We start from the raw sequence: 12,730 nt of genomic DNA on the forward strand, positions 1-12,730 counted from the left end.
AGAAGATTGCCCTAAAAATACACCTCACCTAACATTCACATATTGCCTTCTATTTGCAGTTGAAGATTGAGGAGCTGCTGCCTGATACGAAGACTAGATCAGTCAACTGACTGGAGGTAACTTGACCCAGTAGAGCATAAAGACTCCTTCCAGCAGTCCCTGCAACCTACACTATCTAGTTGAAGATGCAGGAAGGGGAAAAGGGAGAATGAATCAAAATAGCCATCAAAGGTTTTAACAATGTCCTTAAGATTTCACTTTAGTAGCACAACAAAACAGCTGGACTAAAGCTAAGCAGACAAGCAACAACAAAAAGATTACAAAAAGTAATCTCTATAAAGATCAGACTGGCCTGAAGAAATAAACCTTGAGCTGGTGAAAACACTTATCTACATATTAAAATAATGTTGATATTTACAATGAACACAGCTCTCTCTTAATAAAGCAATGCTCTCACAAAGGCTGTTTTCTCTTGTGGTTATTCTGTAAAAATTGAACTTGGTCATAGGAATGCATGACAGTAGACAGTGTAAAGATTCATTTTCATATGTTCAAACTAATCCTATCCAGCTCAATCTTCTCAACACAAAAGCAAAACTTCACAGCTAAACCTTACTATAGGATGTTTAGTTTCAGCTAATGTGTATTTCCACAAGTAATGGTCACTTAATTGTTTAAAAGGACATACTTGTTTATATGTTCCATCGTTTACAATTGCATTGTTTTCTTTTTCCTTTGGAGGCCCAGAGTCAATTTTGTATCTAAAAACTGGATGACCGTTTTTAATGAGTATACTGATGAACTGATCCTGCAGTAAGAACAAAAATAATTTAAAAAATTAAACTGTGCAACATTTCCTGTATATTTCACTGTCATGTGAATTAATGAAGCTATCCAGTTATTTCAACAAAGCTTTAGGGGGAAAAGAAAACACAAAACAGCATAAAACTTATAATAGTTACTATAATTACTTTAAACTCTTACGAACAGATCTAGTGTCAGCTCTCCAAATCTCTAGAGGACTTTTTCTCATTTCAAGATGTCTACCTATTTTTTACAGCATTAAGAAATTACTAGTACCTGTTACAGTGACTGTAAACATTCTTATAATATTATTAGCTAAGTAGTATCATTGCTGTGTTTTGACCAGCTTTTACAGGTATAATTAACCACTTTCTAAATTCTTCCTTACTGTGTTACCAAACACATCTAGATTTGGGAAGGAGACGGCAATTCCATTTTTGGAGGATTTCAAAATCAAAATTGGTTTGATTCAAATTACAAAATGAAATCCCTCAAATTCTGAATTCTCTGCAAAGCCTAACAGAGGAGCTATCTGGAATGATTTTTTCTCAACTATGAAAAATGAGTCTTCAAGCAGCCATAAAATATACAGCAGAATATACTAATCTGTTACACAGACAAACATAACAGTTTTAAGAAACTTTATCACAGTTATTACTAAATCTAGCATGTTCTCAATTACGTGAAGTTTTTAAAAAATTTCTTGTACCACAGAACACCACAGACAGAGGCACTCCATGAATTACCTCATTTGCTGCAAAAAACACTAGGCCTTCATCTGCAGTAGTCTGAATTGTCTGTTCATAGCGTGCTGGTATGTAAGCATTTATTTCTTTAGATGTGACACTGGCATAACCAGTGCCTTCAAAATAGCTTTGGTCAGACTCTTCTTTATACCTGCAACAATGTGACAGATGAGAATATATGAGAGCAAAAATTCCCACTACAGGGACTTACTGTCATTATCATTTAAAAAAAGCTTAAGCTAAAAGAGTTTGGTACAGGGCCACTAATAGGGCCAAATTCTGATCTAACCCAATTAAAGAGAAAATCTTCCACTGGCTTCTATTGGATTTGCCTATGGTCTTTACAGAGGAAAAGTCTGAATTTAAATTTTTAGTGACTGAATTTTTCCACTTAATACAATATTTATCCTATAAAGAAGCTGAATACATTAGTCCACGGATTTGGGACTTCAATTTTTGTCTGGGTATTGCAATGTTTAAGTTCTTGGCCAGTGGACTGAGATTGCCATAGATGTGAATGTTGCCAACACTGAGGATTTTCTCTAGGAAATGCAGTTAATGATCAAGAGTTAGAGAAAAATCACCAGTTCAGCTACAGTGCTTATTCTCCTGGATGTGAAGAGACAAGAATTCCTGATGATAAAATAACAGAACTGTGAATTTCTTACTGTAAAACACTCTTGTGTTTATATCATACCTTCTGCACGGTTGCACTTCAGTGGTATTGAGATTAAATGTCCTCTTGAAGTTGTACAGGCTCAAAATATTCTCATTTAAGTTGTCTAATTCAATGCAGCCTTCATAATGAGGATAGTCTAGCTTATGCGGAGGCTGCAAAATAGTGTCATCAAAAACATACTGTCAGTATCAGCTGAAAAAATTTTACATTGACATGTATCTGCTAGTACTTATTGCAAATTTTAATAAGACACAGAATATGATATTCTAAATATCATAAAGCTATTGTATGTTTGGATATAATATACAAATCATCCAACACCACCCCAGGAGTACTACCGCACAGTTTAAAGCGGGGTCATGTGGGTAGATTGAGGAAAACACTTAGCAGGGCTGGACAGCTGTCATGCTGTCCTTGGTAGATGAAAAAAACATTATGCTCCCTTCTTTGAGTTCTAGCATACTACAAGCCAGGCAGCTTCTGCAGGATGAAGCATCTTCTTTCTCCCTCTTTATTCCTGCTTGCATGGATAAACTTTTATGCAAGCAAGAATACAGTCTGGCACCCCACCTTTGAAAGACTGCTAGTTCCAATCTTAATTGTAAGAACAACAGAATAATTAATACTGAAATTTTTTTAAAAGCCTAAGCAATTCTTTTTACCCTAAAATCTGGTGGGTATCCTCCAACATAAAAGACAACATTGCTGGGATCAAGATTTAGGAGAGTGTGACTCTCTCCACTGTTCCCATTCAAAGGCTTTTCATACTCTGGAGAAGTTGATGTAGCTGCTTTGATGTAATTCAGCTTCGCATACTGGTATATCCTAAAATGAAAACAGAAAGGCAAAATAACACATTTAATTAAAAAAGATGTTCTTAACAGGTTCTGGAAGAGCATATCTGTTGCACACTGTGGATCTTTTACCTTTCAAACTTAACTTGATCCAAAATGGCTTCCTCAGTGTTGCTCTCGGTCACCAATGGCTCCACATCTATTTCCGCCTCGTTGCCTCCCAGGTTATAGACACAAGTGAGGTGACCACGTTTCAGGGCCATACCGATATAGTCCTGGGAAGCCTAAGAATAGCAAAGCAAGTAATCATTAATAAATGATTCATGTTAGTGATGGTCAGTATTTTCTCAGAGACAATATCATACTGTGAATGAGTCAGAAGAAGTCCACCTCCTCTAACATATAAAGCACTGTGATCAGATTTTTATTAAATTTATCGGTTCTATTTCTGGGAAGAATAAATTGTAGTCCTATGTGTTGCACTGATTCAGTGAAGGTATTTATAATTTAACTGAGGAGTCATGAGTAGCTTTTTATTTTTATAACAATAATAGTTAAAATAATTTCCACTTTTGTAACATCTTCTGGCTAAAGTCATGAAAATGTGACACATTTAGTAAAAATGTAGACTCAACACTCCTGTGAAATAAAAGGAACATTAGGAACAACACTCAATCAAGGGCAACGGTTCCTACTGAGATGACTAGAAGCAGTAATTTTCCCCCAAAATTTGTGTTTTATTTCTTCAACATACCATCTTTCACAGGGAAAAATTAAATCTCTGTCAATGGGTATCCTGGCCAGATGTTCAGGGGAGAAAAAGGGTGAAATCCAGTGTAGAATAACTACCTTTAAACAGCTGTCAATCTATGCATAAGACTTACTACAGATACAGCTGCTGTCAGATAAAAAGACATAAAAATACATAGTTAGGCATCTCATGTGCAGGAAAAATTTGAAATGTTTGTTGGTGCCTGTGCAAGCAGGAATGTACAAACAAGTCTGTATTATTCTGCATATTCAGGAGAGGCAGAAATTAAGAGGTGAGAGGCTGAGTCTTAAAATGAAAAGATCACTTTTTTTCATTTTTTTTACCTAATACAGAAAAACACAGTTCTTTATCTTATGATAACAGTCAAAGATCTGAAACAGGAGAACTGAGTTTGTGCTGAGTGCTGAAGAAACACAGCTAGTTCTGACAAGATTATATGACGATATCCATGACTGAGAAGTAACTTCTGAAGCAGCAAAACAACAAACTGTCAAAGAGGAAAATAGTTATTCACCCAACAAGTTACTTTGTCAGTGGAGGAATGAACCGGTCTTAACAGGACACTTCTTCCACCACATAATGGCAATTATAAAAAATTAGGCTAACAGTAGCTACAAACTTCAATCAAAATAAATTGTCTTTTGTTTATTTCTCAAAGCATGTTGCCTGTTTTAAAAGTTGTATTAAATTGCAAAATATACCTACATCTTTACTACCCAGGTACAGGACAAACATATTTGGTGCCCTCTGGAGGATATCTGATCTTTTCTGAGGTCTTTGGAGAAAGAAAGAAAGTGAAGTATAGCCTCTCAAATCTTCAAGGTTCCTTGGAGGTCGAACTTCTACCCCAGAGCTGCCATTGAACCTCATAGGAAGAGCAACCTATTAAGAAAACAAATTCAGTTAGCTAAAAGTAGCTGCTGCAGGTATTTCTACTTATCTCACTGTTGTGTGAATGAATGGCTCTGATCCTAACAAACAATATAACTACGAATCAGGATGGATAAAACTGTATTATCAGTACTTATCACTTACACAGCACATTTTTTCTTCAGTATTTAGTAATCAACCCTCACCGCACCTGTGTCAAATAATTGTTACCTTCACTGTACACACAGGGGAGGATGTGCCTTGCAGCTCTAAAGAGCAGACCTACAAATTACTTAGATGTCTATTTACATATCTTCATGCTTCACTTAGCTGGACTTGATTGCTGGAAATTAAAATGAACCACTATTAATAAAGATATCTTCTATTACAGCTCTTTACACCAGGGTCACAGATTCATATTATTCATTATAAGGACGCTATGTTAATTGTGATTACCTCAGGGACGTTTCTGCCGCTATCCGAGACCACACTATCCCTTGAGCAACTATAGCAGTTGCTTAAATGGAAAAAGGGCATCCTAACAAGAATATGTTAGTAGCTGACTTCTAATGTGGTGAGGCAGTTAGAGACATGAGAGGCAGCAGCACATGCTTACACAGCTTTTTAGGACGCACCAGTGCTCCACGAGCCATGCATTGGTGGAGAACCCTGCCTCTGAGCTACAGAGCTGACTTTACCCCTGCTATCAAAGAAAAGTCACCACAACATACCTTGGAAGGAAAGAGACTATTGTACAAATGGGGATTGTAGAGATGATCTGGAAAAAAAAAACTACAAGAGGAAGGAAGGAGCAGGAAGGAAGCTATATGATGGTACTGTATCCACCACTCTATTATGTATGAATTATTATAATTCCCATCCTCACAGTTGCTGTAAGTGCTGGGTGGTGCTACTGGGTTGAATTTATGTCCCGTCTTTCATGCACGTTTTAACAAAATGATTTAGAAGAAGAATAAAAGCACTGCTGTGTGCCCACGCCACTGAGATCAACCATGACCTCAGGACAGGCTCAGGACAGTGTTCAGGACAGACCTTGTTTGCAGCATCTCTTGCCTGCTGAATAAGCTCCCTTATGCGATTTACGTTCTCAGAGATGTTGCTTATTGGCATTAGCTGTTGGTTAATACTCTCAATCTTGCTGAATAGATCCGGAAGCGTGTTTGTCAACATTGTTACTGAAATGAAAGAAAAAACATCATTGAGGGTAGAAAGGAGGAGGAAAATGGATGCAAAATATGAGAAATGATTATATGGTTATCATTAAAGCAGTGAAGGGGGTGACTGCAGAACTGTTTTCATCAGTTCCACAATACTACGGATTTCTCATTGAAACTAGCAATTTACACAGTAAATATTATACTCCTGGGATCTCTGACCAAAGGTATTTGCGGAAGCAGACAGAACTAGCAGTTCCAAAAAGGTGTTAGATAAATTCAATCCACAAACAGCTACTAAATAAGAGGCATGGATGTTCTCTTTAAAACTATTATCCATTGACTACGGATACTAGGGGAGTAATGGAGAACACATAGGGTCAGGCTTATGTGCATTCCCTTGAATAGCATCTCCTGTCGCCACTGTTGAAGAGTGAATACTAGAGTAGGGAGACCATTGGTCTGACCTAATAGGGTATTTCTTATGTTCTTGTGTCAGGGTTGTCAGTCATCACAGTTCGATAGTGAGTCTCACAGTATTTTGGAAGGTTCAGTTTCAGGAGAAGAAGAGATATTATGAAAATCTCAACTTTCATTAAACAGGAAACAATTTTTCAGCTCTTGTGATTGCAAAGAAAAGATGGAAACATTAGAAGACTGCAACCTAAAGATGCAGAAGCCCAATAAAAATAAATCCAGACCTATTATTTTTCTAAATATGACTTCTAAACTGATCTCATATCTGCAGGGATGATTCATGACTCGGCAGTAACACCCAGTGCTAGCTGTTACAATTATCTTGTTTATTCAAAATGTTTTATCTCACTTGAATTTATCAGATAAAGTTGCTGAAAAGATGAAAAAAGATCCCTGTAAGTGGTTTGGCTTTGTGATTGCCCCTTATTTTGTATTCTACATGGTCTTTGTATACAATGGATGCTAAGGGTGGAATCCACTTCACTTAATTTCAGCTGACAGTCTAATTGTCTAGGTCTTTTCTGTAGTCAGTGTAGTAGAAAATACGACTTCAGGAGCAAATCATGGTATTAGCTGTGCTGCCATCCAGAGAGACCTGGACAGGCTGGAGAGGTGGGCGGAGAGGAACCTCATGAAGTTCAACAAAGGCAAGTGCAGGGTCCTGCACCTGGGGAGGAATAACCCCAGCCACCAGGACAGGTTGGGGGTTGACCTGCTGGAAAGCAGCTCTGCCGAGAAGGACCTGGGAGTGCTGGTGGACACCAGGTTAACCATGAGGCAGCAATGTGCCCTTGTGGCCAAGAAGGCCAATGGTGTCCTGGGGTGCATCAGGAAGAGTGTTGCCAGCAGGTCGAGGGAGGTGATTCTCCCCCTCTCCTCAGCCCTGCTGAGGCCACATCTGGAGTACTGTGTCCAGTTCTGGGCTCCCCAGTACAAGAGGGATGTGGCACTACTGGAGCAAGTCCAGCGAAGGGCTACAAAGATGATTAGGGGACTGGAGCATCTCTCTTATGAGGAAAGACTGAGAGAGCTGGGCCTGTTTAGCTTGGAGAAGAGAAGGCTGAGAGGAGATCTTATCAATGTGTACAAGTATCTGAAGGGAGGGTGTCAAGAGGATGGAGCCAGACTCTTTTCAGTGGTGCCCAGTGACAGGACACGAGGCAACGGGCACAAACTGAAACACAGACAGTTCCATCTGAACATGAGGAAAAACTTTTTCACTGTGAGGGTGACAGAGCACTGGAACAGGTTGCCCAGAGAGGTTGTGGAGTCTCCTTCTCTGGAGATATTCAAAACCCACCTGGACGCAATCCTGTGCAACGTGCTCCAGGTGACCCTGCTTGAGCAGGGGGGTTGGACTAGATGACCTCCAGAGGTCCCTTCCAACCTCAACCATTCTGTGATTCTGTGATTAGTTTTAAACCCATAACTCAGGATGGCCTGAACTACCTTCTGCAGTGTCTGTCTCTTTCCATTGGCAATAAAAGAAGTTCAGATAATTAGCATAGGCTAGATGCCTAACTTTTAGATGACTAAAATTAGAGAAGACCATTCCTGCTGCAGAACTAACTGGGTTCACCTAACAGTGATTTAACAGGTGTCAGACGGTGAGCACTTGCAATAGCACTTACAACACCCACCTGAATTGTTTGCCTCCGTCAACATTTTATGGAAGTCAGCGCTCTGTGTGCTTCCATAGGTACTCTTAATTTTTTCCACATCTGCTTGAATTGGGAGCAGTTCACCTAATACATTAGTCATGACATCCTTGGCACTTTTTACCATGCTCTTTGCATTGGTGATTTTGCTGTCGATATCATCTGAAACGCACACAAACACATGTACAGATTCTTATAGTAATAGGTGAACAAGGGAAAATAAAAGTGAACAGTAAGTAACTGACCTCTGTTTATCCCATTGAGATTATTTTGAAGAGTAACAAGATCAATTTGTAGTTCATCCTTCTGTCCATCAACAACACCGACTCTTTGATTTATGTCTTCAAGGTCTGGACCAATAACTGCAAAACAGTAAATCTGCCTTCAGAGTTTTATACAGAAATACCACCTCTCTGATGGACAGATCGCGTGGTAGCATCAGTCTGCACCACTGAACAGATCTTACATTGCCACTGAGGTTTGAATGTACTGCAAAACAAATGCAAGGCTTGGAAGTTTTGCTGGAGGGGAATGCTGCGAAAAGAGGGAAAAGGGAACAGCTGGACACCTCACATTCCCAAACATAGCAGAGGTGAGAAATCTACTTCCTTGCCCATGAAAATAACTATCATGATATGTTCCATTTTAATGGCACTATCCTCATCTGGTTAAATATGTGCTGAAATGCTTCACTGAACTGTGAAAATTGCATCATTCAATGAAAATTTCTAATACTGTGCCAACATTTCTGCTATTGCTTTCTTTCTGGTACCTTTTAATGTCCTTTCAGTCTCCCGTGCTTGTTTCAAGAGCGCACTGCTCTCAGCTTTTAACCTTGCAGCTTTTCCTGATAGGTCTTCTCTCTTCACTGTCTGGTAATAGAAGCATTGTACTATAAGTTTGTTTTAATAATTATACTAAAATCTTAAGTAGTAAGAAAAGATAGCCCAATCCAGTTTAAAAAATAAATACACAAGGGCTGAGATTTCATGCAAAGAACAAGACCCTCCAACCACAATTATCCAGATTAATCTAGCCATAACACAGCCTTGGTCTTTGACAAAGTTCTAACAGAGTTTGGGGCATCAGACAGCAATTACAGAAATACAGCTGTTAGATACTACTCTCCTGCTGGAGCACTCACGGGCATTACTAGAGCAAAATAAAAGAGAAGAGCTGAAACCACCTTCTGTGATTATCAGTACTGGGTCACGCAGACCTCTCTTATTTTGCACTGCAATGGACAAGGAGTATTCACATGGACAGCCTCACCAGAAAGGCAGTAACTAGCCTCTTTAATGCTCAAGCAAGACTAATATACAAACATGCAAAACAGCAACTTCCTCATATAATGGCCACAGGTAAACAAGGCATGCTAAGACAAACAGGTCTTTGACTTTGGTGCCCCTCTGATAGTAAAAAATGTTATCTAGCTGTAACAAACTTACCATCGTTTGGCTACTAATGGGGACTTACCAATAAAGCTGAGTCAGCTGCACCCCCAGCTCTGTTGGCTGCTTCCTCCGCTGCTTTGATGGCATTAATAATATTGTTATAGGCAGTAGAAGCTTCCACAGCACAGCTTACCAACTCATCCTTCCTGGCATTGTTCTTTATTCTGTAGGAAACACGGTGAAAAATGCAGTCTTCTGCAAAGACCACAGACTTCGAGAAGCATACTGAACAGACCTGAACTCAGTAGTTTTTAATCAATATCAATACAGAAAATGTTTTTTCAGTTAGATCTTTAATTTCATTCTGCAAAAATGTCAAACTTAGAAGCAGACCAATATGAAAAGATTCTTTAGAAGACAGGACAAGTTCAGGTACTTGGCAAGATACAATTGTGGATATCCAAAGTAGTGTTTGCGTGACTAAGATAGAGAGAATTCCCCAACACACAGGTCAGTGAGTCACCTCCATCACAGCCCCCAAAATATAATTCAGTTCAGAGGATTAGTTCAGAGCACTACAGCTTCCAGATAATTTCTGACTGCTCCAGTGGCCTATAGAAGTGGCCACTGATGGAGCACAAGGCAGCAACTTTGAGACCACTTGTTCTTGCTGCAAGAACCAGTGTGATAGCTCTGAAATAAGAAACAATAGAGAAAATATCTTGTACCCATTCCACTTGAGCTATGCAACCACCCAATACTAGCTACCTTGTATTTGTGTGAACACTGTCTTGTTAACTGAAAAAGTCACACTGAAAACTAACAAAAAAACCCAACAGTTTTTTACCAAGAATTTTCCAGCTAAATTTTGTCTTTTGGAATTTAACTTTTTGAACTGGTATATATAGCTCATATAATGACAAAATGCAAACAATTTGCACAAAGAAAAATTAGGGTTCTGCTTTTTCTGTTTCTTTCCAAAGTACTGTTGAAGGCCTCCAAAACCTCCCTCATATTTCCAAGGTAAAGTACAAACAATGGAGAGAGAAAACCTGAGTCATATCAAGTTTTCCTATCTTTGCCTTTCTAGAAGATTCCTTGAAGGATGAGAAAACTATGGGAATTCTTTAACTCATTAATGCTAAACAGGCATGTTTGAAGACTCTGCTAAGATACCATTTCTCCCAGTTATTTGTCCCAGTTCATTCCCATCATAAAGGTATGAGTACAAATACCTAAAATAACACTACAAAAATTATTCTAAACATCTTCCCACTCCCTGCATGAGGATTTTCTCTCTTGTTCATGAAATGTTGCTGTAGTGCAGTAATGCATTATTCTCAACCCCAAACAGTTCTCGAGAAAAATAGAAGAAAAATTCAGGAAAATACAGAAAGACCCGTTTCTGCAAAAGGGAAAGCTTGCAAGAAATTGCCATGTATCCTGTAGAGGCAGAAAAAGGCACAAACAGAATTTTTTCTGGCTTTGCAAATGGTCATAAAAGCAAGTGAAGTTACAGACATTGCAACCGTGGATGTGATGTACAAAACTTGCTCATTTACAAGAATGGTAACATACTCATCCAATTGTTTTGCCAAGGCTTGCAAAGATTTGGCATGATCCTCAGCCTTCACCACCAGAGGTTCTTTGCTGGCTGATAAGGAACTGTTTGTCAGCTTTTCATTCAGATCCTTCCTTGCTCCATCAAGCTGAGCAGCCAGACTTTCATATTCCTATGGGTTTATAAAGATAAAATTTAATCTGTATTCATATATGTTTGATTTTGTCCTTGCCACCTTTAGTGTGACATATACATTGCACCTGAGAAGACCAAGGGGAAAAACAACCTTTTCCCACATACTCTGGAGTTTATTGTAAATAACTGCTAGTCGTTACATTCTGCTTTTATGTCCATTACATAACAACATAAAAACTGCCATACTGAGTCAGACCAAAAGTCTTTCTAGCCCAGTACCTTGTCTCTGACAGTGGCTAAAAGCAATTGCCTAGAGAGATGCACAAGAACAGCACAATCACGTAACAATATTGCTCCCAGCTACCCTCCCAAACATCAGTGGCTCAGTGTCTTTCTCAGACACATAATAACCCTCTCTTCCAAGAACTTGTCCAGGCAGGCTCCTCTTAGAGCCTGAGATCCTTCCCTTCCCTTCTTGTGTGGCTCAGATAAGCCTCACGTTCTAGACATGGAGGTTTGCTACCCTTTACACTGACAGCAGGATTTTTTTTTTTAATCTTAACTTAAACAGGTTAACTGTACCTCTTTGCTCTTCTGCAATAATCCAAGTACACCATTAGCTTGTGTCAGGGAAGTTTGGGTAGAGCTCAAAATATCCAAGATATTGTTCTGATGTAAATTTGTCTCATCAATCCGTTTCTGAGGAAAAATAAAGGGTTGAATAACATGTGATTGGTTCAAAGATGAGAGACAGGGAAAATCATATCTACGTAGTCTAGCTTGCAGTAGGATTTTCCAAAGATACTTTTACTATGTTAATCAGGTGCCTATAGTGTTTAGGATCTAATGCCATCTTAATGATGATAAGAGTGAGAAACTCAGAAATTTGCAGTAGTAACAGCAGAGCGCCTCAAGACAGCTGAGCAGCAGGCTACAGAAGTTCAGTTATTAACTCTCAGACAATGAAAAAGTAGTACTAGTGAACTCAAATGGACTGGCAAGACAGACCATCTAAGTCTCTGTTCTCTCAGATCTGGAAACTATATCAACAGCTCCCTGGTGACTGCTTCTCTTTCTCAGAGGCAGAAATAAAATCTTTACATTATCCTTTGGATTGGGAATCTCACCAGAAAGGGGGTGTGAAGCCTCCCCATCTTACCCTATGAAGACTTGGAGGGGAAAACGAATGAAATTTCTTGGTCTAGAGCAGCCCTGTGACAGTTTACACAGTAGCTCTGGGGTAGAGGCACATTATCAGCTCAATCAGACAAGTTGTATGGGTAGGTAAGCGAGTGTTCACCCTCTTCAGTGGTGTTTCTATCATTGTAACATGTCAAATCTCTCTCTAACAGAGAAGTGTATCAGCATATTTATGACATGTACAGATGCCTCCATCTTTTAAGACAACTGTGCTTACTGATGTGATGCACATATTGTACTGTTCATGCACATAAAGGTACAACTTAACAATTAAAGGTAAAGGTCAATGCAGAAATTATTTTGTCAACCCGTGCTAGCAAACTAGAGAACAGGAGTGTGGTAAAACAGTGACATATTTCAGCAAAAATCCAATTCATTTAAAAGAATGGGTCCTGTAGCACTCTGGTATTTCTTGCATTATTTCATAAAAAACTCTAAAAATTAAGCAGTGTTTAAGAATGACAG

General features: G+C 39.0%; 1 protein-coding gene across 1 annotated transcript in view; it reads right to left on the reverse strand.

The window, feature by feature from the left end:
* The window catches only part of LAMA3 (laminin subunit alpha 3), a 130,872-nt gene that overhangs the window by 14,466 nt on the left and 103,676 nt on the right, over nt 1-12,730 (reverse strand). Inside the window, 13 exon segments of the mRNA XM_067290025.1 lie at nt 689-808; nt 1,551-1,701; nt 2,248-2,381; nt 2,892-3,054; nt 3,156-3,307; nt 4,501-4,677; nt 5,719-5,861; nt 7,958-8,137; nt 8,221-8,337; nt 8,748-8,847; nt 9,452-9,593; nt 10,948-11,102; nt 11,648-11,764. Coding sequence (XP_067146126.1) covers nt 689-808; nt 1,551-1,701; nt 2,248-2,381; nt 2,892-3,054; nt 3,156-3,307; nt 4,501-4,677; nt 5,719-5,861; nt 7,958-8,137; nt 8,221-8,337; nt 8,748-8,847; nt 9,452-9,593; nt 10,948-11,102; nt 11,648-11,764 — 1,851 coding nt within the window.

The sequence above is a fragment of the Apteryx mantelli genome, chromosome 2 (assembly GCF_036417845.1).
Source record: "Apteryx mantelli isolate bAptMan1 chromosome 2, bAptMan1.hap1, whole genome shotgun sequence".
Classification (NCBI taxonomy): Eukaryota; Metazoa; Chordata; class Aves; order Apterygiformes; family Apterygidae; genus Apteryx; species Apteryx mantelli.